Source organism: Polyodon spathula, chromosome 17, assembly GCF_017654505.1.
Source record: "Polyodon spathula isolate WHYD16114869_AA chromosome 17, ASM1765450v1, whole genome shotgun sequence".
NCBI lineage: Eukaryota > Metazoa > Chordata > Actinopteri > Acipenseriformes > Polyodontidae > Polyodon > Polyodon spathula.
Window position 1 is genome coordinate 18673449 of NC_054550.1, and position 27471 is coordinate 18700919.

At 42.7% G+C, this 27471-nt stretch overlaps 2 protein-coding genes across 5 annotated transcripts; one reads left to right on the forward strand and one right to left on the reverse strand.

Moving 5' to 3' along the window:
• Positions 1 to 18: 18 nt before the first annotated feature.
• On the reverse strand, positions 19 to 16373 carry LOC121330122 (vesicle transport through interaction with t-SNAREs homolog 1B-like). 3 transcript variants are annotated; one of them, XM_041276409.1, is made up of 7 exons: positions 16286 to 16373; positions 15784 to 16017; positions 13361 to 13419; positions 11885 to 12076; positions 10637 to 10810; positions 9460 to 9521; positions 19 to 2014 (listed from the first exon to the last, which is right to left on the reverse strand). In XM_041276409.1, the coding sequence occupies exons 2-7, from the start codon at positions 15878 to 15880 to the stop codon at positions 1921 to 1923; spliced, it is 678 nt and encodes a 225-aa protein (XP_041132343.1). In that variant the 5' UTR covers positions 15881 to 16017; positions 16286 to 16373; the 3' UTR covers positions 19 to 1920. The 3 variants fall into 3 exon arrangements, with proteins under 3 accessions (XP_041132343.1, XP_041132342.1, XP_041132344.1); XM_041276408.1 differs by lacking the exon at positions 16286 to 16373 and having other exon boundaries at positions 15784 to 16169; XM_041276410.1 differs by lacking the exon at positions 16286 to 16373 and having other exon boundaries at positions 1928 to 2014; positions 9428 to 9521; positions 15784 to 16164.
• rdh12 (retinol dehydrogenase 12) lies at positions 16330 to 27446 on the forward strand. 2 transcript variants are annotated; one of them, XM_041276406.1, is made up of 8 exons: positions 16330 to 16417; positions 18872 to 19085; positions 20437 to 20555; positions 21647 to 21802; positions 22650 to 22754; positions 24544 to 24753; positions 24946 to 25135; positions 26188 to 27446. In XM_041276406.1, exons 2-8 carry the CDS (start codon positions 19012 to 19014, stop codon positions 26288 to 26290), a joined length of 957 nt encoding a protein of 318 aa, XP_041132340.1. In that variant the 5' UTR covers positions 16330 to 16417; positions 18872 to 19011; the 3' UTR covers positions 26291 to 27446. The 2 variants fall into 2 exon arrangements, with proteins under 2 accessions (XP_041132340.1, XP_041132341.1); XM_041276407.1 differs by lacking the exon at positions 16330 to 16417 and adding an exon at positions 16478 to 16565.
• Positions 27447 to 27471: the final 25 nt, after the last annotated feature.

Below are 27471 nucleotides of genomic sequence, written 5' to 3' on the forward strand. Positions count from 1 at the left end.
ATTATCTATCTATATCTGTACACCTTTTGATTGGGTCTTGTAATGCTGAAATGTGCATATCCTGACTTCCCCATAATTTTATTGTTACTGCTTTCTCCCATCTTAACTCAACAGCTACTTGTATTTATCTATATATCGATATCTATCTAAAATATTTTGTTTCTGTAATATCAGTCATACGTGACAAATTATTCCATCTGCTAGTTCACTGGGTTAAATGTGTGAAAAGGGGAATTGATTAAGGCTGTAATTCAATATTTACACTTCAGTTAAACTATGCAAAAAATCTGCTGCTGTTGTGTATATTCTCTGACGGAGAAGTAATTCCAGCCTGCCTGCGATACACACCTACCTACCCCATCGTGTCTGTGATACACGCCCACCTACCCCAGCGTGCCTGAAATACACACCTCTCCACCCCATCGTGCCTGCAATGCACACCCACCTACCCCAGCGTTCCTGCGATACACACCCACCTACCCCAGCGTGCCTGCGATACGCTCCCACCTACCCCAGCGATACACACCCACCTACCCCAGCTATTCCAGCATGCCAGCGATACACGCCCACCTACCCCAGCTATTCCACGTGCCTGCGATACACACCCAGCTATTCCAGCGTGCCAGCGATACACACCCACCTATCCCAGCTACTCCAGCGTGCCTGCGATATACACCCACCTACCCCAGCTCTTCCAGCATGCCTGCGATACACGCCTGAGGTTTCACAATTTTCTTGGTCTCACCAAACTAGGCATCCTGACTGAGGACCTACTCAATGAATCCACAGATACGTGACATTTTGCTTGCCTTGTGTTGTGTAATGGTACTTGTTCACAGTGGCACTGGAAATGAGGAATGTAGAAGTTAGAATTGAAATAAGCTCCTAATGTAAATCAACGCTTCTCCGGCCTGGTGAACATTGCTTTGTTAGGTGGGTGATTTAAGAGTTATTTCTGTATATGCTGCAGCCCCCGAAATCATTTCCAGGCCACCAGTTTGGAAACCCCACTTTAAGGGACTTGGCATTTAAAGTGTGCTAGGGACACCAAAAGTTTTTATACCTGGTAAAAGCCCAGCAGCAAGGCGAGTCGATGCAAGTTCGTGTCCTGGCTGTGCTAAGTAGGCCAGTCTTCGTCACATTGGCTCTGGCACTACTGTAGGTTAGGGAAGCAAAATCGGGAGGGACTTCCTCCTTATCGCTCTACAGTGAACCCTGCTGGACAGACGCCTAGTGAGCTGCAGGGCTGGCCTTTGCCCTCCAGAGGACGGTAGCTCAGAGACATCCGCTCTCGAGTAAATGGGTGAAAAAGAAAGCTGGCTTGGTCGTGGGATCAGAGGATGCCCACTGAACCTTCAGGTCTTCAGAGCTGTGGGGGGAAACAATTCCAAACTGGGAGAAAATCGGGTAAAATAATAATTGGACACACTAAATAAACACTTTTTTTTTTTAAATCCAAGACTGCATTTAATCAAGTTCACTATTTCTGTAGACTATGTTATCAATAAGGACAATATGCACATTCATGATATAAACAACCTTTTGGCTCTCAGTAGTGAATCTATCGCTTTTGTCAGCAAATACAGCAGTTACAGAAAACCATACAAGTCTTCACTGATCTGAAATGGAGCACAATGACACTGCAGTTAATGTCTGTCACTGGTGCCGAAGATTAAGAGTTGAATTGCCAAGATTCAAGCATACATTTTGCACAAAGTTGCTTCAGTTCCAGTTTGAAAATACAGTTTGAAATCTTCCATGATGATTCCAACTGTTTGCAAAAAACCATAAGATGCTCCTTCCAAATGTGCCTGTGCTCCTAAACAGACTTTGGTCCCAGATTTAGCTCAGAAACTCTCCCTGGCTACTTCCAAGGTCCACAGATTTGTCACACAGGAAGGAAAGTCTCTAAAAATGATGTCACTTCCGGAAGAACTTGAGGTACACAACTGCTCCCAAGATGGCCAGCTCCATGATGATGATAACAGACAGCAGTAGCTTGTTTGTCATGAGTCTGGGGGAAGAACACAGTGAGCGTACATTAAAATCCAAAAACTCTAACTCAAGGGGGGGGGGGGGGGGGGGGGGGAGTCTGGCTACTGAGAAAAGTGTTAGACAACCCTCTGATTCAGAACATTTAATGGAAGGTACCATGATTTGCTGATCAGAATTCATAATGGAAGCAGGTATAAAAAGACAGAGGTGTAGGACTGAGCATAACAATCTTGCAGCACCCTATATATATGTATGTTATAATACATAGTTAACTAAGAAAAAAACACCTTAATGTGATGTCATTTCCACCCGATACAAACCATCAGATGCAAATTATATTATGTATGTAAGCATGCATATATATATATATATATATATATATATATACACACACACACACACTCATACAGTGCCTATAGAAAGTGTAGTGGGTCGTTCTCATGCTGAAAGGTGAACTTCCGTCCCGTTTCAGCTTTTTTGCAGAGGGCAACAGGTTTTCCTTAAGAACTTCTCTGTACTTTGCTCCATTCATTTTCCATTCTATCCTGACAAGTGCCCCAGTCCCTGCGGATGACAAACATCCCCATAACATGATGCTGCCACCACCATGATTCACAGTAAGGATAGTGTTCTTTTGGTGATGCGCCGTGTTGGGTGCGCCAAACATAACGCTTTGTATTCAGGCCAAAAAGTTCCATATTAGTTTTATCAGATCACAAAACTTTTTGCCACATGGCTACAGAATCTCGCGAGTGTTTTTTTGCATACTTCAAAACAGGATTCAAGGTGGGCTTTCTTCTTGCCACCCTATAATACAGACCAGATTTGTGGAGTGCTTGGGATACTGTTGTCACATGCACACTTTGACCAGTCTTGGCCATAAAAGCCTGTACCTCTTGCAAAGTTGCCGTTGGCCTCTTGGTAGCCTCTGATCAGTCTCCTTCTTGCTCGGTCATCCAGTTTGGAGGGACAGCCTGATCTAGGCAGGGTCTTGGTGGTGCCATACACCTTCCACTTCTTAATAATCATCTTGACCGAGCTCCAAGGGATATTCAAGGCCTTTGATATTTTTTATACCCATCCCCTGATCTGTGCCTTTCTCCCAGAGTTCTTTTGAAAGCGCCTTGGTGCACATGGTTGAGTCTTTGCTTTGAAATGCACCACCCAGCAGAGGGAACCTACAGGAACTGCTGAATTTATCCTAAAATCATGTGAATCACTACAATTTAACACAGATGGAGGCCACTTAACTTGGTGTGTGATTTTGAAGGCAAATGGTTACACCTGAGCTAATTTAGGATTGCATTACAAGGGGGGTGGACACTTACCCAACCAAGCTATTTCAGTTTTTATTTTTAATTAATATTCTACAAATTTCTATAATATTTTTCACTTGGAAGCTGTGGGGTAGGATGTGTAGATAAATGAAAAAAAAAACTATTTTAATTCCAGGCTATAAGTCAACAAAAGGAAAAATTCTGAAAGGGGGTGTATACTCTCTATAGGCACTGTCTGTGTAGGTACGTGTGTGTGTGTGTGTGTGTGTGTGTGTGTGTGTATATATCTTTATCTTTCCATTTTCTGCTTGAAGTTCTCTTGCAAACGATGGCTGTGTTCCAATCCAAAATCTCTCCCCCTACCCCCTACTCCCTTCAAAGTGATCACTTCTGGAAGTTGGGCGTAGGGGGCACAAAAGTGATCCAATGGAAACACACTTCAGCGTCATCAAGAACGTTCCCTTTCAATTGAACGACAACCATTACCAAATGGGAAGCTGTACCAAAGCTGTCGTGGCTCGAGATTACCGACAGTACAGCCCCACGGCGATAGTTTCAGAGCCCACATGACGTCTAAGGGCATGCCGCCTGCAACACCCTAGAGCCCAGAGAGGGTCTCGCTCGGTTTGCAACATCAAGGCAGTAAAATCTCGCAAATGTCTGACTACCTGTCCATGAAGCAGCATTGCATAACTCGGCTAAGGAGGTGCCTTGAAGGAAAGCCCAAGAAGTTGCCTGGTCCCTGGTAGAATGGCCGTAAGTTCGTCTGTTCATACGTCAAGCGTATCGCATCTGCCACCCACTGCACTAGACATTGCTTCGATAGGGCCTGACCTCTAGAGCGGGACTCGTAGCAGACAAACAGCTGGTTGGACTGGCTCCAGGACGCCGTCCTAGCCAGATAACAGCGCAGAGCCCAAACTGGGCATAGCGTGTGCTGTCTACGGTCCTCCTCTGACTCGTGCCTGGGAGGTCTGAAAGTTTCCAAAACCACTGGTTGGTTAATATGGAAAGAGGATACCACCTTTGGCAAAAAGGATGGATTTGTGCTTATTGTTACCCGTGAGTCATTTCCCTAAAAGCCATGCATATGTCATCAATGGACAGCGCATGATGCTCACTTACTCGCTCACTATTAAAAATGCCACCTTCAATGAAACAGGGCGCAGTTCTGTTGACACCATGGGCTCAAATGAGGGACCCATAAGGGCCTACAGTACCAGTTCTAGATCCCACTTGGGGACCATACTTTTCATGGGAGGTCGAAGTCTCCGAGCCCCTTTAAGAAATTGCACTGGACGTTGATTTTCGTGCGTCAAACAAGTGTTGTAAGAAGGTTAATATCATCTCAATAGGGTAGGTCACAGGATGGTGACCTTTGGCAAGGCACCAGTCTTGGAAAACTTTCCATTTATAGGAGTACTGGGCTCTAGCGCTCGGCGCTCTACCATACTGTAATGTCTACTATCACATCTGGCAAATCTCGTTTGAATAGACAGCTATGTTCATTGGCCAGACCCAGAGTTGGAGCTGGGCTGGGTTTGGGTGCCATAGTAACACTTCCACTTGGCTCAGGAGATCCTTGTGCGGCGGGAGCTGCCACAGCTATCCCGGCAACATGTCGGAGAGGAGAGCAAACCAGGGGCTTCTCAGCCATCTGGGTGAAACCAGCAAAACCTGTGCTCTCTCCACTCTGACCCTCTCTAGTGTCAGGGGTAATAACGGTAGAGGAGGGAACGCATACAAGAGCCCCTGTGGCCAGGGGTGAGCTAGAGCGTCTACTCCCAGGGGGCCCCCCGTCTCTCTCCATGGAGATGCAAAGGGGGCAATGAGTGGACTCGGCTGTGGCAAAAAGGTCGACTCGTGCAGGTCGAAACCTCTCCCAAATCTGTTCCACCACTTGAGGATGCAGTCTCCATTCCGAGCTCTTCTGGACAGGAGGTCTGCTGCCTTGTTGTCCACATGGGGAGGTGAACCATCCTGATGGATTGCAAGTTTCTGTGCATCCAGGACAGGAGTCTGTGCGATGCATGGTGAAGGCCCCACTAGCGCAGGCCGCCTTGGTGGTTTATGTAGGTTATCACTGCAGTATTGTCCATCCGGACCAGCACATGTTTGTGCACTAACTGTTGGAGAAAATTAGATAATACCAGGTTCACTGCTTGCAGCTCTTGGGCATTTATGTGTGCTCGCTGCCAATGTCCCTTCCACTGACCTCTTATTCCTCTCCCATTCCAGACCGTTCCCCAGCCCAGGCTGGAGGCGTCTGTATTGATCACTTCCCTTCTGCGAGGGGATCCGAGGCGCAGATGGCCAGGACGGAGCCACCACTCCAGTGTCTTCCGGCATTGTCTGGACACTCGCACCAGCCGGTACCAATCTTGGACTGGGTGCACCTTTAGCGTATTTACTCAGGCTTGAAGCAGGCACATTCTCAGCAGCTCTAGTCGAAGGATTCTCGAGGTGGCTACCATCAGTCCCAACAACCTTTGATATACTCTGACCTGTAGGAGAGCGTCCTCTCTATAGGGAGAGTGTGGCCTCAAATGACCGAATCCTGTCTTCCGACAGTGAGGCAAGCATGCTCACAGAGTTCAGTTTGATCCCCAGGAACACCGTGGACTGAGACGGTACAAAGTTGCTCTTCTGTTAGTGTACTGAGCGCCTTAACTTCGCCACATGATCTATGACCTGTTTTGTGCGCTCCTGCCCGTCTTTTGGAATGCGCGCAAACTAGCCAATCGTCCAGATAGTTCAGGATCCGAATACCCTGCAGCCTGAGAGAAGCCAATGCTGCATCCATGCACACTTAAATCGTGCGGTGTGCCAGCGAGAGGCCAAATGGCAGCACGCAGAATTCATACATGTTGCCTTGAAAGGCGAAGCGCAGATATTTTCTGTGTGCGGGATGGATCAGGATGTGAAAGTAGGCATCTTGCAGGTAGATCGATGTGAACCAGTCACCCGGTTGGACGGACTGGAGGATACGCTGTGCTGTCAACATGTTGAACTTCCTCTGTTTGAGGAACAAGTTGAGGACCCTGCGGTCCAGAATTGGTCTGAAACCACCAGCCCTTTTGGGCACCAGGAAGTACCTGGAGTAAAAGCCGCTGAGGGCATCGCTTGGACTTACCAGCGTACAGCGTTCTTCTGTTGAAGATTGGTGATCTCCTGTTGAAGGAGTATCGCTTTCACTGGCTCGACGGTGGTGAGGAGCATCCCTTTGAAGGGTGGCGGACCTATGTGCAATTGTAGAGCGTATCCATGTCTCATTGTCAACAGCATCCAGGAGTCATTTGCCACCGGCTGGAGCTCCCCTATATCTGACTCTGTGGATCTTTCCTGCAGCCTGTCTGCTAACTGGGTCTGGTAAAGCATCAATATAGCCATGGCGTTCGCTGCTCTAACCGACAGTGCTGCCAATGCATACACTTTTCTTAGTATGGCATCCGTTGTCCTGCAAGGCTTAGATGGACAGGTTGGGTCCTTATCTCCATTGGTGAAGGTGGAATCTTGGACCAATACCGTGACCGTGTCCTCAGTAGTGGGGCATGTGCCTAGGCCCACTTCTTGGATGTCTGCAGTATACAGCAGTTCTGGAGGCTGAGGGTGCAGATGCAGGGTTGCTCCAGGAGGAGCGCAACAATTCCAGGAAGTCCTGGCACAAAGGGAGAGCTTGCTGTGGTTGCCCTTTTTTCTGGAGGAAGCGGTTCCCCTTTCCATACTGTTCTGCTGGCCAGGGGAATGTCCGTGGCTGCAGCTGCACACTGCATTAGCGCCCGGAACATTTCCCTCCGCGATACATTCGGCAGGGGTGGTAAGGAGCCCTCCGCTGTGGCCTGCCCAATGGAAGTGGCTGGGTCCGAGACATCTGATCTCGACGCCGTGAAGAACAGCTCGCCTGGGCTAGGAGATCTAGGTAGTGGGGATGGGGAACGAGACTGTGGAAGTTGGGGCTGCTCGGTGGTAGGGGGCAGTCTGCCCTGCGACTTTAGTAGGGTCTCTAGCACGGTCTGCTGATCCCTTACAGTCTCCGTTTGCTCCGCACAGCGCCGCTCGGCTGAGCTTGGGCGCCTCCGAGGCGACTCCGACAGGGATCGTCTGCGCCTGCGTGGGGAAGGGGAGCGGTGCCTGTGCGGTGACTGCCTGTTGAGCGTCCCCTCGAGCAGTACCGCCTCGGCGGTGACCATCTCGCCTCCTCTGAGAGGTGTCTGCACTTCTTTACCGGTGGTGGGGAAGGGGAGGGTGACCCAGGTGTGCGGGAGAGCTCTCTGGTCATAGTAACAGGGGTGTCCTAGAGGACCTCAGTGGAGGGCCTTGTACCACTGACCTCATTCTCCCTTGGCTCGGGGAGAGAGACTCTGCTGGGGATATGGCTGCTCTCCTGCGCTTAGTTCGTTTAGAGAACTTTCTGCACGGAGAGCAGTCCAGCTCACCTGCCAGTGCTTTGGCCGCATGGTCTGGCCCTAAGAATCTGACGCAGGACCGGTGCTCGTCCTGCCTGGGCAGCTTCGCCGCACACTGGTCGCACTGGTGGAAACTTCAGCGGAGGACCCAGTTGACTGTACTGACATGGCGTCGTAGGCGGGGCTGCTGCACTCGATGCCGATTCAATCTGCGTCGAGGTCAGAGACGATAGTAGCGCGGTCGGTGCCAGGCTGTAGGTGGCTCCAAAGCTATTCACTGGTGCCGAATCAATCGGTGCCGGGAATGGCGCCGAGGAGAGTGTTGTCAATACCGAGTGGCCGGTGCTGGGTCAATCTGTGCAGAGGTCGTGTCGATGAGTAGTGCGGTCGGTGCCGGGCTGTAGACGGCTCCGAAGCTAGTCACCAGTGCAGAGTCAATCGTGCCGGGGTAGGCGCTGTTTTTCTCTGCCTCAAGTTCGGCGGGAAAACCGCGGTCGATGCCAGGGTATGCAGCCAATTCAGTCGCCCTGGTCGCCAAGGGCAAGCACAGCTGCGCTAGGACAGCCCCAGGCTTGAAAGTGGCGCTAGGCCCGAGCCGTTTTTTTTTTTTTTTTTTTTTCTCTGTGGCTAATTAAATCGGCATAGAGTACGCCGCTGCGAGCCCAGAAAAGCTCTCAGCGCAGTATCTGGCAACTACACGAAGCCTCGTGCAGTAAAAAAAGAGAGTAATGGCCGTTTACCAATCTCCCAAGAGGGGTCAAAACCAGCTCTAATCAGTAAACTGACGCAAGAATAAGGCAGCAGCACACTCAAGAACGCTCGGAAGTGTGATTCTACCGTGGAAAGTGAAAATTTGAGGTAAAAAACCAACAAACCAGCCAAATTCGGGCAAAGAAAGCACAAGGCAATCTGTGACTTGTCTCAGTGAAGTGAGAGAGAAAATGGCGATGTGCTACTGTGAGGACTCCCTGTTCAGCAGGAAGAGGAAGCAGGACTTTTCCCTCACAGCAGGGCCCTGACAGGGCAGCTTTTTTATATATGCTCAGTGATTGGCGGTCAGAGAGGGCTCTTCCTATTCGGTAATGGTTGTCATTCAATTGAAAGGGAATTATTGTTTTTGTTTTTGAGCTTGAACGCGAATCGGAAGAGAATCGCTGTCTGGATTGCCTTGTTTCTGCACTACACCACTCACACCTGTCACATTACCGAATTAATATTTTTTGCTTGTTTTTTTATTTCCAAAGTAGCGCTTGGGGTCCTAACATGATATATTAGAAATGTAATATTGTGAATCCGGGAGGTGTGATTTGAATGGTGCAATATAGCCATATTAAAGCTCTATCAGTTGCTTTTCACATCAGCTTTACATTTGTATTGGACCGTTTGCCATCACACCACCTGCTGAAAAGAAAAATTGTATTTTTTCACCTTGTAGCTTATATGGATAAAGGCATCCGTTAAATAAATAAATAAATAAATAAATAATAATAACAAGGATTCTTTGTTTTGTGTGTTAAAAATAGCACTCACCTTTTAGAGTAACAGTTTAATGTATTTATTTTGAGCCAACTGAAAGATAATACAGTAAGCAGAGAAGCTGGGTGTTGATCAGATAATTATGTATTGCTAACCTGGATATATCTGCCATCACTGCATTAAGTGGTGAAACCTGACATGTAACAGGCTTCATCAAATCAGCTCATAACAAATACTGGGGGATTTATTACAGTATATAGTGAGCTGAAATACCAAGAAGTATGTGACGAGAGCCAGCGGATTACCTCCTGGACATGGAGCGCAGGACCCTTCGGCTCCGACTGAGGTTTTCACCAGTATTTACAAGCTGTGAACAAACAAGAGCAAAAAGCACGATTCAGACAGCAGCAACACACGGATAGAAATGAGCAGCCAGGAACTGCAGCAGCAGGAGGAGAATTCAGGGTATGCAGGTTCTCCAAGGGCAAAGCTGTGAAGCCATGCCACCCTGAACACCCTAGTTGGTTACTGTAACCAGACTCAATTGTTGGGCAGGTCTTCTGATATCCAAAAATTGAAACTGTTATTACTCTGTGCCAGGGAGGTGATGCAATACAATAATGGGATTGCTGGACACGTATTGTGGTCTTAAAGTGATCTATTTCTTTATATCTCTGGAATTGAGATCTACATTTTCCAAATATGAATGTTCTTGCGATATCCTACAAGTGTGCTCTGTGTAACTCCACTGTTGTTTCTGCTGAGATCACTATTTGCCAAGCTTACTAACAATTCAGCTGTCCACTTGGGCTGAAAAAGCTCCTCTGAGCTGATTTTGAGAGCCGGGGAGGCACTGAAGCCCACTGGTGAAGCATATGCAACATCGATGTGCTTGGAGTCTTTTCAGCATGGCAATGATGATCAAAGCAGAAGCAGCAATACAGGACTATACAGAACGAGCATAATTTGATCTAAATAGGTAAAAAATTAAATAAAGAAAATGTAGACAGCTCGCCCTAAAAAGTTGATTGTTGACAAGTGATTGTTGCTTACAAAATAATCAGTCCATGAATTTTCCATGCCATGCCCATCCATTCACTAATTTGTTCTGTCTACAATTCTTGTTTTAGCAAAAATGCACTTTTATTTAAAACATACTATCTGGTACTACACAAAGTTTCAGCTTTGCAAGCCTCTGGCACTTCCCGGGTGACACCTTCAGGGCTTATTTCCAACCAGTTGCTTCCCCTAATGCAAGGTGCTTTGAACCAAAAGACATGAACCAGGAAGTGTAAGCGTAACAGATTTCCTGGAAGACAAAGCAAGCAAACTGAAAACGTTACCTAGAATAGTACAACCATATGTCATGTTTAAAAATGAAAAAGCATGTTTGCGACGAAATGTGTTTATTTCCAAACTACACGTGAGCCCTGTGCAGTGAATGTAAGTATTTGAATGAAACGACCCTGCTTGTGTCCTCACTCTGTCTCGGGTGCGGTCCAGCTGCTCCCTCTGCTCCCCCAGCTCCTCGATGATGTCTGTGCCGATCTGGTCGGTCTCGGCTGCTATGCGATGTGAGCGCTCTATACTCTGTGTGGCTCGGCTCAGGGACTCTGTGCCCTGGAGGATCAGAGCTCGCTGGGACTGCAGCTGTGTCTGAAACACAAACAAGAGCGCGGTTTAGGAAGGGGGATCACAGTGCTGCAATGTTCCATTAAAAGATGCACGCATCAAGGTAAATGTGCATTTTTTTAAATTTTTTTTTTTTTTTAAGGGCTATTCACACTATAGCGTCTATTCGCTGTGTTTTCTACACTCAATGTTTCACTTCTATGCGTCAAATATCACAGGCAAGATGGGGGAACGTCTGATTATGGCAGTGTAAATACAGTATAATCGTAAATCTCGAAAAACTACTCACTTCTAAATCTTTTGTAGTCATTTTTGTACTTTAGTATAAATACATGTTAATTTGGATTCATATGTTGTTTTTTTCTGACTTTATGTGAACGAAAAGACATACATTTGCCCGTTTTCCCATTGGAAATAGTGATATTTTGAAATATCACTGTCCTGATCACAAAAGCAAAGTTTGTGGGGAATAATAGCCATTTTCTATACTTTTGAGGCATAAGCAATTAGGAAATAACACTTACTACCAAGGAACAAAAAAAAAAATAATTTGTTACACAGTGTTATTTGTAATTAACTATATATTATATCTAAGCTAGCTCATATCCACTCAGTAACCCCATTCATGACACTCGACTTGTACCTTACAAAGAACCATATAATATATTTTTTTATAATATGTAGTTATAGAGAATAATGACACACACACTACAGCTAATTACAATATGACAGCTCTGATCTAGTGTGCGGTTATAAAATCAGTGTGTATCTTACAACACCTTTTGTATTTTTTTATATATATAAAAGTAAGAATAATTAGACAACATAGATAATCTTCAGTATGATAGAAAGTATTTTCAGATAGCTGTACCAAAAGGTTCTACTATGTATTATATTTATGTAACTACAATAAAAATAACAAAAACAGAAAAAGGTCCTAATTCTAACGCAAGTTAACGCTAGCGCTGTTGTTTTATCCATAAGCATTAAACCCTCAATAGTGCCAAATTTAGAAATACTAAAAGTAAGTCAGATTGGACTAGTCTAATGGTTTGACTGGCAGTCTTGTCGTTGAGCTATAGTTTCTTTGTCCCTTACGCTGCGCTCGTTCTCGGCAGTGTAGGTGCTGTATCTGGACTCCCCCCGAGCCCCGAACCCCAGGCCCAGGTCAGTGCTCTTCATGTCCCTCTGCAGCTTGCCCAAGTCCCTCCTGTACATGCGCATCTTAGTGGACATCGGGTTACGGAAGGAGGACGGGGCCAAGAGCAACTCTTCATCCATTCCTTTGAGCTGAGGAAAAGAAACAGCCTGTCAGTGGCCCTGAGGAGCATCTGATATTAATCAAATAGGCAGCTGATTTCATTCACAGCAACTCCTCGTGGGATTTAAAAAACAACATTTTATTAGAGAATAAAAATCATTGAGATAGCATGTCCGAAAGCATTTTGGACATTTTTGGGGGCTGGTTGACCAGTCTGACTGCCAACCCCCCTGTTGAGGCTGAAAATTAGGTGTAGGCTGAGGAGGTACATCAATAATAAATCACAGACAGCACAGACAGGGGTATACTTAATAGTATTGCACAGAGAGGGGTACACTCAACTGTACTGCACAGAGAGAGGTACACTCAACAGTACTGCACAGATAGGGGTACACTCAATAGTACTGCACAGACAGGGGTACACTCAATAGTACTGCACAGAGAGGGGTACACTCAATAGTACTGCACAGACTGCACAGACAGGGGTACACTCAACAGTACTACACAGACAGGGGTACACAACAGTACTACACAGACAGGGGTACACTCAATAGTACTGCACAGACAGGGGTACACTAAATAGACTGGCATGAATGAGGGAGTATAACTAGTATGTGGAGGTGGTAGCTTGTTTCTAACGTGATGTAAACAGGATGAATATAATGGAAAGACAGCTCAATGCTGCCACTGTGTGTGAAGTGCTGGGTTTGTAACATGATTCACTGGGTATGGATGGAATAAAGAGCAGGAATGCCCCGGCCCTCGAGGACCGAAATTGTACACCCCCTGCTATACCCCTATTTATTTTGTTATGCAAGTGGTAAGGGGGTTTGCTGTGTGGAGGGTTTTACTGTTTACCAGAAACTCACATGCACCTAAAAACTGTTACCAGACAACACAAATAATCAAAAGACATCTTCAGATCTCAGCTGGAAATTCAAGAAAGCTGCATGGCTTAGCCTGTTTCCTAAAACACTGGAAAATGCAATCTTAAATATGCCTGCTAATTAAACATGCTATATCAATTAATTTCAATGTATCTGATTTTGATGCGTTTGTAGCTTGCACATCATATTGCAGGTATTTCCTGTCTGCTAAAACGCTCCTCTAACTGAGTGCTGATTGGTGACCCTCTCTCATTGACACTTTGTTACTTTTATACAAAACATCAGTTAAAAAGGTCAAATCAAAATCCACCAGAATATTTGTTTTTAAGTAAAATCTGTGTACAAAAGGAATCTTTTTTTTAAGATACAAAAGGTCCAATTCAGTTCCACTCAATAGCATTACCCAAAAATGGCATTGTCACCTACCACTTCCTCTGCTTCTCCGCTTTTTTCATCAAACTCTCTGACGACTCTCTTCTTTTCCTCTGCAAAATAGAAGACGTCACATCAAAATGAACAGAAAGCTTAAACTAGGTTCTTCTCAGCCAAACAATGATGTCACCGCAGTGTGATGTCATTTCATTCCAAACACCTTGGTGCAATGACATCATTGTTTGGTATGACCACATGTACCTAAAGAGGCTATGCAATGCAATGTAGATCTAAAACACTAGGAACAATAAAAAAATAAAAAAATAAAAAAAGACTGACCCATTCAATTCAATCCCCTAGAAGAGGATGGTGTACTAACAAGGGACAAGCTTTGATGTGCTGAATGGCCTTTTTATCTTTCCCAAACTTTTCTTCTGTTATTGTGTTCTAGGCACATAGTACAAAAATACAAAAAAAGACAACCACCAATCCGACTTTGTTCCACTACCCACGCAAAACCATCATGTTTTCTGTTTAATCCTCTTGAAAATGAATACAGACTTCTCACACCAACAATACTTGATGGCTCGCTGCTGATTGATACGACTTAGCCACTGAACAAGCGAAACTCTTCTCTACTGGCTAGTGTTTGGGATGTATGGTTCTTTTCATAAGGTTGTCATGCTTTGTGTCACGTGTTTCAGCATGGAACTCGATCCCTGTTCTGTGCCCCGAAATGACTTTTTCAATATGCTGGGATCATACTTTTCTTTGAGTCAGTGACATCACTCCATTTTCATACACTACCCACCATGCCATCAAACCTGGTTTAACCACTCCATTTTCATACACTACCCACCATGCCATCAAACCCAGTTTAACCACTCCGTTTTCATACACTACGCATTTACAGTACTGCAGGGGCCAGTGTTTTAAATCAGGTTTTATTCTTTGATCTATAACTGCTATGATCTCTAATATCTCAAACTTTAAACACTTAAAATTAGACTTATTTAGTATGTTTTCCTTATCACCTGTCAGTTTCATTGCAATGAAAATCATTTTCTTCTTGGTAAGATAAACAGATTTTGCAGATCAAAGTTACAGGCACAGTTATGAAACCAGTTACCCATTTCACTGGATTTGTTCAGCACAGCGTATATGACGGATCTATGCTTCCACCTGTATGCCATACTTATTTTTACATGATCATGGGCTATGGGTCACTCCATCACCAGTGAGCCAATATCAAGAGAGCTTGATGCTAGCTCGTAACAGATTGTAACTGAAGAAAGGTATCCATAAGAAATGGAAAAATCCACTGTTCCAGTTCTCTCTGTCCAAAAGTTTGTGAGATACCTGCACTGATGTTCCAGGGATTGGCTCTTTCCACACCTCCTTGGTAATGTTATGTCTCCTCAATAGCTCACAGCAAATAATAGATTAATGAATACAATAAGATTCAACTTTACATCATGACGGTATACAGACGTGCCCTGTCTGCTTCTCCAGCTTAGTTATTGACAGTAATCATTCCTGATTTTGATTGGTACTACTTTATTAAATGACATAATTACAATATTGGCAGCTGGTGCAAACTAATAGAAAACTGAAAATATGGATAAATCTCTAAAGAAACTAATGAATTGAATGTAAATGTTATAATAAATACATTATATTGTACATAATACAGTACTGTCCGTAGCACCAGCACCCACAATACAGTACTGTCCGTGGCACCAGCACTCACAATCAGGGAGTATTTATCCAACAATTGAGAACAATGCTTCATGTATTCATATTTTGTTATATAAAATCTTTCGAATACAGACATAAACGTTGTCAAACTCAAGTATGTAGAGATTGCGAATTATTGTGCCTATGCACACATGCTATAATAGCTGCAGAGCTTGTAGCTTCCTGCCACAGGCACACATAGACGAGCCCGACTCACAAGTATCATTATTTCATTTCATGTCTGTTTATTTGTGTTAATGCAGTGTATTGTTGGCAACACATGTTCAACTTGTCATGCTAATAAAGTATTTAAACTTAAGCTTGAACTTGAATATTACTTGGTGGGGAGAGAGAAAGAGAGAAGACTGTCACCGGATTGAGCATTGTCATCACCAATACATATGACTGAACGACCGTAATCTTTCAAGGTATTTTTTTTGTAAATATTTTGTGAGGATAAATATTATTATTTGGATTTAGATTGTATATTTTCATATTGTAATTTAAGGATAGATAAGAGTGTAATAATTACGCACAATTAAGATCTAATGTGACAACTGCTTTCCTCTAAATTAATTGTTATATATACGTGTGTGTGTATATATGTATATATGTATGAATGTGTATATGTATATGTATATAAAAACAGAGCAAGGATTTATATATTCAGTAAAGTTACCGTGCCGCAAGTTGTCAACATTATCTACAGTTTAAATCTCATACATATTTTTCACACTTACCTCCGCGACATTTTGCTGCTATCTCCGGCATCGACTTCAGGTCATTGTAAATATGTTTATACATCTCGTGCAGCTTTTCGAACTCCTCTGAAGACATTTTAATAGATATTTTTATTCACAATTACTCGCTAAATAAGGGAAGTTCAGCAGCTTCCACAAAACATAACAAGATCCTCCAGACTTCTCTTGAGAGCGGGGTCCTTCACATGAACATATGGTCATCTTTTGTTTCGCCTGAAGAGAAAATAACGAAATATTTCGGTATACATTACAATAAACAGTATTGAGTTTGCCAATGTGTGGGTTACTGTTGAAATTACAAACTTGAGCACAATTTCTATTTTGCAGTTAATCTATATTGAGAATGTCCGTTCAACACATAGCAGGCTATACCTTTGAGGTATTAGTTGCAATGTGTTCTGGTAGCTGTAGTATTCTTCCGAACATGAGACGGATTAAACAGCTGTATGTAACTATTACATAAGTGTCAAGTCTCACTCACCTAGAACATTGTACGATTGGTGATTGGTGATTGGTGCGCTGAGAGCAGAGGCCGGAGAACTGCTGTTTGGAAAGGATTCTAACTCTTGAAGTGTAATACGCAGTGAATTGGCTGAAGCGCTAGAAGTTAATGGTAAACTACGACTATTCATATTGAATAGTTTGGTCCGCTCTATATTGGAGTGCTCTCAGCTTTCGGTAGCAATTGCATGGGTTTGATTACGAAAGACAATGTGCACTGCCTGTATCCTGAGTTTCTAATTACGATCGTGTGGATTTCGGTAATAGCGCTGTATACGAATTCCTTTCCCGTGTTAGTGGTTGTTTTAGACTTTTAGAGTAGCGTCTTTGTCCAGATTATTCCAACTGTAACTGTGTATGTGTTTACAATATATATTTACAAACTGTCTGTTAACTCTTGATTGCACCCTTGCACTTTATCCACCTGTGTATTAACGAAAATAGCGGCTATTGGAGTTAGGCATTTTTAGGTTGAATAAACTTTTTGTCGTTCTTTTTATATGAAAATCAGTCTATTACTAGTTTTTAAAGTGTGAAGTATTTCTTATTTTACTGTTTAGAATTGTGCTTGTGGAAATCACTACTCGTTCTGAAGGGTGTTATCTAAGTGTTTAAGATTTTATTTTTGAAATTATACTGTGAAAATCATTATCTTTTTCTTAAGTGTTGGTGTGATGTTATCTAGTTTAAAGTATCCTAATGCTTAGGGTCTGATGGGATCGCTCTTGGTTAAAAACCTGCTGTTATAGTTAAAGGTTGCTTCTATCGAATCTGCTGCTATAGGTAAAAGCTGTAACATTTTGTCTGAATAAAATCCTTGTTGTCCTCATTTTACACACTGAGCTTTCTTGATTTTTAAAGAACCTGTCATTTATTTGGAGTTATCTCCAAATTGGCGTAGTCTTTAGCTCTACTTAATGGGTCATTTAAAATGGTCAATTTAGTTATAGTGATAACCGAGGGAGTTTATCGCTGGGTTAGTCTTTCAGGGTGTTTTGGGGGGCGCTACACCAGCATAGAGTAACACAGCGTCTGTGTATGCAGGGGTGACATCTTAACTTGTGATACACCCTAGGTGATAACACATTGTAGTACTGAATACACCGTGTAACAATTTTTTTTTTTTTGGTTCCTGGGTAGTAAGTGTTATTTCCTAATTGCTTATGCCTCAAAAGTATAGAAAATGGCTATTATTCCCCACAGACTTTGCTTTTGTGACCAGGACAGTAATATTTTGAAATTTACCTATTTTCCAGAACATTCCAGATAGATTCAGTGCTGAGTAAACTTGGAGTAACTTCTAGAACTTTCCAGTAATATAAATAGTAGTATAAGTACAGGGGCCTTAAGCCCAGTTTAGTTCCAGCTGCCTAAGTGGATACATATCTGCATTTTTCTGAGATGGCATCAAGAGGCTGCAATGGTGGCATTCCTGATGGGTCTCCAGGCGGTTTTACCAAGTTTCCCTGCTATCTTTGCCTTTGGGACAGCAGGGCCACCAAGGCACACTACCACAGGCGGGACTGGCCACAGCGGACCAAGTTCTCTGTGGGGAGGAACAACATCAAGTGGGAGCCACCGGTGGACCCCCGGAAGGTGCTGATGCCACCACTGCACATCAAATTGGGCCTTATGAAACAATTTGTCAGAGCTCTAGATAAGGAGTCGGCAGCCTTCAGGTACCTTCAAGACTTCGTCTCTAAGCTGTCTGAGGCAAAGGTCAAAGCCGGTGTCTTCGTCGGACCACAGATAAAGAAGATCCTGGAGTGCAATGAATTCCCCAAGAAGCTCACTAGTAAGGAGAAAGCGGCTTGGAACAGCTTTGTCACAGTGGTTTGGGGCTTCCTGGGCAACCACAAGGCCGAAAACTATGTGGAGCTGGTTGAGACTCTGGTGAAGAACTACGGCACAATGGGCTATAGGATGTCACTCAAAGTCCATATCCTTGATGCTCATCTTGATAAATTCAAGGAGAACATGGGAGCGTACTCGGAGGAGCAAGGAGAGCACTTCCACCAGGATATACTGGACTTTGAACGCCGCTACCAACGTACGTAGGAGTAGGAGACTACATTTGGGGGCTGATTTGTGAAAGTGATTTACAGTATAATCGTAAATCTCAAAACGACTCTCATCTAGATCTTCTGTAGTAATTTTATTATTACTTTAGTATAAATACATGTTAATTTGGATTCATATGTTTTTTCTGACTTTATGTGAACGAAAAGACACACATTTTCCCGATTTCTCATTGGAAATAGGTCAATTTCAAAATATCACTGTCCTGGTCACAAAAGCAAAGTTTGTGGGGAATAATAGCCATTTTCTATACTTTTGAGGCATAAGCAATTAGGAAATAACACTTACTACCCAGGAGCACAAATTGTGTTACATAGTGATATCGAACTGGTGCCGGTATTTACGATTATGGCTGTTATTTGTAAAAATGCAAAAATAAACGTACAGTATTCGTTGTTTTGTCCATATATCTATAGACGTGCAATATAGTTCAATATCTGCGCTTAAAACGTAATATTTATTTCACGTCTGTTTTTTCTTTTCTCAGAATCTTTGCAGATTGCATATCCCAGCAAGCAATACTAGCACAGTAATTGCAGCGGAAATTGCTGACTGAAGCTCGCAGTTTGCTGCACTGGTGTAAACAAGACATCGAGCTGCTGACTGCTGTTCTTGCTCCGGATAAAAATGTCTATTTTAATGACAATTGGAAGCATCGCAATAGTAGGCGTTCTTTCAGTAGCATTGGCTCCATACATCAGGTGAGTATTTATTTGTATTCTTTTACTTATTGTTATGGCTGATACTAGTGGGTTTTTTACTGGCACTAAGGCAACTGATTCCGCCGCTGCCAATAGCTGCACAAAACACGTTCTTAACCTCCCATTTCACTTTCTCTAAACTCGGTCAATAAAATATAATTACTTTTCAGCCCTCCTGGTGTTAGACTACTGTCGGCAATCCTTTTTTTAGGGCTTTTTACTAGCGGTGGAATTTGTTCTGGTAAAAATAATAGGAATCCCCAGAAAGTGCTGCCAGTAGACTGTATGCTGGTTCTAACCACTGCGTGACAATTAATGCATTTATTTGGTTTCTACTTCAAGGTATATAAGGAAATGATACAGAAGAAAGACATGGTCTCTGAAATGTCGGCTTGTGTTCTTTACTGCAGTATATCTGGGGAGGCTAGCTATGTGAGCGCTGACAAAATAACACGATGTAACGTACGCTTACATTTCATTGAACTGTGGTAGACAATCGTGGGTGTGGATTTTCATCTGCTCATAGGGTGGAGATATATCCCGATTTTGCTTTTTATTGGTTTAAAGCAAGTGCGCTGATCAGAGGTAGCCAATAAACAGATGGCTTCAGTTTACGTCAGACAATGTTTACACACTTTACGTAGTACTTTTATTATTATTATTATTATTATTTTTTTTAATACAGTATATCTATAAGTGCAAAACCTGGAAATGGAGCGTTACAACAGACATAAATACTATTGAATATAGATGTAATAGCAATTAGGATGACACTTGTATGAAATTATGAGTAAAACCGGCATGTATACGTGTATGCAGTACTAAGAGATCCTAATTCCTTCTGCATAGCAAGTGCATTTATAGTGTGGTGGCAGAGTTGGCTTAACTCCCATTTGTAAATGCTATCCTGCTAAACGTGCAAAGTCTTTTTGCTTTTCCCCCCATGTTTTCCCAATCTTCTCTGGGTTTTACGAAGCTCATCTTGGCTTTGCCACTCTTTTTTACTTTTACACTGTGCTCAGCTTTTACTATAGGAAACTTTTTTGGGGGGCTAAACTAAAAATAAGCCTAGGTAAGAAAGTGTTGTTAAACTAGTAAGAGTGAGAGGTAAACATTGGTTTTAAAGCTTCGGGTAGCATTTAAGACGAGACCTGCAAAGCTGTTTATACCTCAAGCTCATGAACAATGGTGACTGGTAGCAAATTTTCTCGTTTGACCTGTTTTCACTTACTATTGCAAGAACCCATGTGTTTGTCTGAGAGGTATTGTGCTGGGGGATAGTGTAACCCATGTATTTGTCTTCGCAGGAGGTATTGTGCTGGGGGAGAGTAACCCATATGTGTCTTTGCAGGAGGTATTGTGCTGGGGGAGTGTGTAAGTCAGCAGCCAAGCTCGATGGGAAGACTGTGCTCATTACCGGAGCGAACACAGGAATTGGGAAGGAGACAGCCAGGGACCTGGCACGCAGAGGTAAGGGGCTATTGAGCTGGACTTGGAATATATATAAGATGTAGACATTATAGGTCAGATAAGACTGGTGTAGACTGTATATTTGAGACTAGTACTGACTGTGTTTGACAGTCTGTGGTATAGACTGTGTGTTTGATACTGGCACAGACTTAGCGATATTAAGCGTGTGGTAGATGACCGTGACTGGAGTTGCATCCCGAGCTGAAAGCGAGGGTTCTAACAAGTCAAGGTCATCTACCACATGGTAGAGCCTGCATCGAGAGGGCGCTATTGCTATTGGAAAACCATTTATTCTTCTAAAACAAAGAAAAAACTGTAAAACCTATATTTACCTTGAACTTCTAATATTTTGCTGGGTAACCTTGCGCTGAGGAAAATAGTCCCTATTAGAATATAAAAATGACATTCACATAGAGAACTTATTACAATTTTTTGGCTAACATTTTGTATATCTGGTCCACTATGAAAGGTGCTATATAAAAATAAAAAATTATTTATCTGGACATGTACGATTGTTGTAGTCCGTGTAGTATTGAGTCTGACTTGAAACTAATTGTTGGAGGCGGGGCGTCATTCTAGCTGGCAGAGTGGATTGGCTGGTGCAGAAAGAACGGAAACAGGTTTGACTGGCTGGTTTTGAGGGTGGGTGTTTGGATCCAGTTGATGACAGAATTGTGGACCAATCATGTCTTTCCTGTTGATTTGCTATCCGGTAGCTGCGAATTGAGCCTTCATTACGTTGGCCTGTCACAGACATGATTTCCCTTGTCTCTAGACCAGTGTCAAAGTATGTTTAAGTAGCTTTTTATGTTGTCAGATTGATTGTAGATTAGAATGTTAAGGGAGAAAGCCGGTATTCATGCACGGATTGATTTTAAAATGTAATTCACAGTTAAGCACTTCAACATTCCAGCCGGCATCTGTTCAAAATAGAAGACTGCTAGATCTGGAAGCTGATTCGCTTTGTGCACGCAGTTGTTTTCTAATGTGTGTTTGACAAAGGTACAGACTATTTGACAGTGGTAGTGTGTATTTGAGGCTTGTATAGACAGTGTGTTTGACAGTGGTACAGACTGTGGTGTTTTTCGCAGGTGCTCGTGTGATCATTGCCTGTCGAGATCTATCAAAGGGAGAAGCTGCTGCCTCGGAGATCCGTGCAGAAACGGGCAGCAAGCAGGTGCTGGTGAGGAGGCTGGACCTCGCTGATACCCGCTCCATAAAGCAATTCGCAGAGGACTTCTTGAAAGGTCTACCTCGGTCTAAGTTTGCTATAACATTTGTTTCTCTCAAAACTGCACATTTTGAGACCTATGAAGCCAATAGGATTAATGTTGTTAACTACCATCACTGTAAGAGGATGTAGTCCAGGTAATCCTACTGGCTACAATACCTATCCTCTTGTCCCACCAGTCACCCCTTATAAATGTTCCCCATAGCAAAGGCATAGTAAAGCAGATTTCAAAACATGGTAAATGCATAGTAAAATCAGGGGGGGGACTGAATTTACAAGGGTCCTTCCAGCAGTCCACTGAAGCATATTTTAAAAAAAGCTTTCCCACTTGACATTGTGGGTTGGCAACCTTTTCAAACCGAAACCCAGTCCGCACAAGCCTGCTTTGTTACATTACGCATCATTGTTTCAAAGATTTAAACTCTCTTTTAATATAAGGTATACCATTAACCTTACTGGACATTTTATCAAGGGGTTCTGGTGACACTAGAAACCCACAAGAGAGAAGTTAGATTGGTTTATTCATGTCACCTTAACCCCTTGATAAAATTACAACCTGTACAGAAAGGTGGACTGTATTTGTCTTCTGTTTTCATTAGCTTGTTGAAGTTTTGAAACAGTGTCTTTGAATCCCCCTACATGCTTGTTAAGGGAGCTATCTAAAGGGCAATACAGGACATATTTACACAATATTCACATGGAGAAACACAAATATCTCAAATGATGAGTTGATCTTTGAAAAAGGTGATTTATCTGTGTTGATTCCACTTGCTGATTTCTGTAGCAAGCTAGTGAAGGAATGGCAATGCTGTAGCTGTGTGGACTGTGCTGTGACTCTCTCCTTTTGTTTGGTGTCTCCACAGAGGAGAATCGGCTTCACATCCTGATCAACAATGCTGGGGTGATGATGTGCCCCTACTCAAACACTGTGGATGGTTTTGAAATGCAGTTTGGAGTCAACCACCTGGGTATGATATATCTATTTAATCTCCAGGGTTTTTTTTGTTTCACTTTTGTCTGATGTGTAAATGCTAAACTGTTTCACGCCTTGAGGTCCGGGGGGTGGCACACTGATATGTTTTCACTAGCCTTTCACCTCTGCAGACCTGGGTTCAAATACTGGTGCTCAGGTCAAGGATTAGGTGTTTTATCCCAGCACACAGACATTTGTGTAATCTGCATTACCAGAGGGACGTGAATGAGCTACTGACCCCTGGAGGACAAAATCCAGCCTTGCAGGTGCGTCCCCTCCATCCCAGATGGTTTTTGCCTCCCAAACCCACGGGAATCCCCAGAAAAGACTGCTTTGCACAGCCAGGGCTCGAACCTGCGCTCCCCTGACTTGATTAATTCAACCCCTGGTTAAAATCACAGAATACAACCATAGGCAGGGTTGAAAGTAATCCACAGTACATTTAGGGCAATGATATTTTTAGATTTCTCTCTTGGATCATTTAAAAAGTTTATGAATTGAAAACAGTATATATTTTTGACACTTCATTTAAATGAACAGTATAAAATTATGTGAAATGAATAGCTTGTTATAAGATGTCTTGCAGATGAAAGTATAAGAACTGGTATTAACTGAGCCGTCTCGTAAGCATGTTGATCAGGTTATTCAGTGTATTGGGGACAAAGTGCTTTTTATTAAACTTTGATATACATTTGCTTTGGGAAGTTTTGACCTGGGGTATATTCAAAGCATGGGGATTTTACTTGGAAATCTCTGCTGATAAAGCTCTTGAAATAAAAAAGGAAGTCACATGTGCTTATTAAATTTGGCAGGGCAAAAAAACATTTCAAAATTGAGAGAGTATATTCACCAGGTTCCAATAAAAGTAAAAACAGTGCTGCTTTTCTGAGAAACAATTTCTGTACCGATACTGTTCAGTGTTTTTGAGGTTTCATGCAATAGAAACAAAGACGTTAAAGTCTATCACAACAATATTTGTTAATGGTGTCCAGACTTCTAGCTTTTTATTGTAGAAACACGTTCAGTTCTTCCCAGCAGTTTTACATATCTAGAGAAACACTCAACTGTTATGAAACCTGGTACCACATAGAGCTTAAAGTGTTACAGAACATTATACTGTATGTTTATAATAATAAACAACTTGCTTAAAAAGCAACTTGATACAGGTATGACATCTAGCATTTCCTGTTTCAGATGTCATCCGGGGGACTTTAAAACTTTAAGCACCTTGTGACCCCAGTAGAGCGCTCAGTCTGCCCTCCAGGTACATCTGGCATAGCAGAGTGTAACAATCAACCTGTCTCCCTGTACTACAGTCCTGAAACAAAACACTACAAAGTGAATCTCAACAAGAATTCGGTTTTTGTTTTAATAATTTGATGTTTTAGGTTAGTTATGATTTCAGTTCCCAAAATGTAATGAAGGCCCAATTCTGTTGAGCTATGCACTTCATAGCCCAGTGTGGGCATAGCGTCTCACTTATCATAAGTACAATTTTCTCCAGTTAAGTGAAGGTATTGGTCTGTATGACGCACACTTGTACTGTTTCTCCTCTGGGTATTTATGTTATTTGGTATTAGTTATAGATGCCAATGTCATTGAGGTAGTTTTCAAATATATTTGCATTGTTTGATATAATAAACCGACAGTAAGCATACATTAGTTAAGGTAACCATGATATTGCCTATCCATAGCAAGTTATTCTATACCTGTGGGGTGTACACTAGTGCACACATTTATAATACTGATGGGTGTTAATCATGTGGGGTGTGTGTGGTCTGCAGGTCACTTCCTCCTGACTCACCTCCTGCTGGATCTCCTGAAGGAGAGCGCTCCCGCCCGCATCATCAATGTGTCCTCACTGGCGCACAACTTCGGGCGAATCAAATTTGACGACCTGCAGAGTGAGAGGAGCTACGAGGGGGGGCTGGCCTACTGCCAGAGCAAGCTAGCAAATGTGCTGTTCACCCGTGAGCTGGCCAAGCGTCTGACAGGTACCGGAGCTCAGCACACTATTTATTTAGAAATAGACCAGGAATAATTCCAGAAACCTGGTTCAAGCAGCATACACAGCATAATGCATTAGCAGTTGCCTAAAAAATGTAAATTAACGCATTTTGGCAAAATCCTTATAAAGTTGAAGTAAAGTCAGCCCTTGTCACAGTGTGCTCCGTGCTCTTCCACAGGAACCAGGGTGACGGTGAACTCTCTGCACCCCGGCTCTGTGAAGTCTGAACTGACCAGACACTCCTCATTGGTAGGCATCATCTGGATGCTCTTCTCCTTCTTCATCAAGACCCCCTGGGAGGGAGCGCAGACCAGCATCTACTGTGCCGTAGCGGAGGAGCTGGAAAACATCTCGGGGAAACACTTCAGGTCAGGAACCTTCAATATACGCACACTGTACACAGCACACTGTACACAACAGCACCTCTGTATACACACTACACAGCAGCCCTCCTATTAAGAAGGCTGTGTGGTCAGTAGTCAAAGAAAAGGGTTTGTAACCAGAAAGTCCCGGTTCAAATCCCAGCTCAGCCACTGACTCACTGACGCTGAGTAAATCACTTCACCTCGTTGTGCTCCGTCTTTCGGGTGAGACGTTGTTGTAAGTGACTCTGCAGCTGATGCATATCTCACACACCCTAGTCTCAAAGTCACCTTGGATAAAGGCATCTGCTAAATAAATACATCATAATACATGCACGCACTGTACACACAGCAGCGCCTCTCATTGAAATACTCTTAATGCAGCGAAGAAACAAGCATTACAGCTATATCCAAAAGTGTTGCATCACCCTATAGAGTTAACAGATTTTGCTTCAAAGTCGAATGAAAACTGCTTAATGTTATGTTAACATTCAATTATACTTAAAATTTTCAAAATCTAACAAAATACTGTACTACTATTATGGCTTTTGGTAGACACTGCAATATAAATATAATTTTTTTGTTTATCCAATTACATGATAAATAAGATATATAATTGTTCATACAGTTAATTTTTTTTTTTTGTCTCTCAATCCTAATATTGTAGGTGATGCAAAGCTTTTGGTCATAGCTGTATTACTCAACAGAGGGAATTCCCAGAGATGACAGAGCAGTTTAGTAATTTTATAGCCATTAAAACAGTATTGGAAAGTGCCGTCTTCAAAGTCAGTCACAGCCATTACAGGGTCCCCTAGTGGCTCACCTAGTAAAAACACTGGTAGGTGGAGTGCAGGGTGTCATGCAAACGTGGTTTGAATCCAGTTCCTGCCAGACTGATTTGTTAAGTGGGTTACAGTGGTTCAGGCTAAAATTAATCAAAAAAAGGGTGCTTCCATGTATTAAAGGTGTGAAGAATTAAATCTGAATCCTGGCAGAACTGTGTGTTGATAAAGACTGGATGAGTAATGTTTTCTGATGTGCTTTGTTTTCTTGAACAGTGACTGCAGCCCTGCATTTGTCGCTCCTCAAGGTCGTAATGAAGAAACAGCGAAGAGGTTGTGGGATGTGAGCTGTACCCTGCTTGGGGTGCAGTGGGATTGAACCCTTGCATTGGGCCTGGGCCTTTGAAGAGTTAGGAGATTGCTTTCTTCTTCATTTACTAGCTCTGGAGTTTCTAATTCTAAGGGAAACAGACCAGTTTTGGCTGATGCCTTCACTGTTGCAAGAGTCCAATCTGTTTTTGGGGGGGGGGGTTATGTTTCTAGGAATTGGACGTTGTGATGTTGGTTTTACTATATATTAGGCAGGGTACCTAATCACAAAACACCATGAAAACAGATAAACTCTGTACACTAACCACAATGTATATCTATTACCTTAATGTATACATATGATACGGTTATTTAATTTGAGGAAATGGATGTCTGCCTTGATTTATGAAGAATCCCACTTAGTCTCAATGCTATTATGTGAATTATTAAATTACACATCAGTGAGGTAAACTGAATTGGTTCAACTGTATTATTGCTAATTGAGCTCCACAACCTGTCTCTTTATTCAGAGCTGTTAATGGGTTTGAACAGATTAAGGGCAACTTGTAGCCTTAGCTGATGCAGTCAAAGTGCAACAAATCTATAAACCAGCTATTTCCCTGTTAAGTAGCTAGTTTCTTCTAAACAATACAGTTCAAGACATATTTTGGGTAAAAGTTATAACTTTTTTTTTTTTTTTAATTCTAAACCCTATGTTTAAAAATGCACTTAAATACATTATTTTCACCGACTCATTCCAGGAATGCTTTGAAGAAGCTTTAAATTATCTATATACCTGTTATAAAACTGAAAATGCACTTAAATAACTAATTTTATTTGACTCATTCTGGATTATATTAATGTTTTAACCACTCTTTTAGCAGTTCATTTTTAACCAGCTCCCATAAACTGTTAAAGCTGCAGTTTCAGTCAAGTTCCGCTCCATATTACAGTACAGTGATTCCTGAGTATCTGGTCCATATATCCTTCTGCTCTTAAGTAACCAGACCTTGTTGCCTGATCAGTTTGTTTCATCTGCAGGCACACACACGTCCGCCTCAGTAAAGCACATGGAACCAACCAGGCAGTATCCTGCTATACCTGCAGCCCACTGAGGTATACAGTGCTGTTCTATTCCAGAGGCTGCTGACATTAACTTACTGTACCAATGTAGTCAAATGTATGAAAATGAAGCAGTTGTAATAAAAAATATACACTGTGATGTATCAGCTATTTTTTTTTTTTTTACCA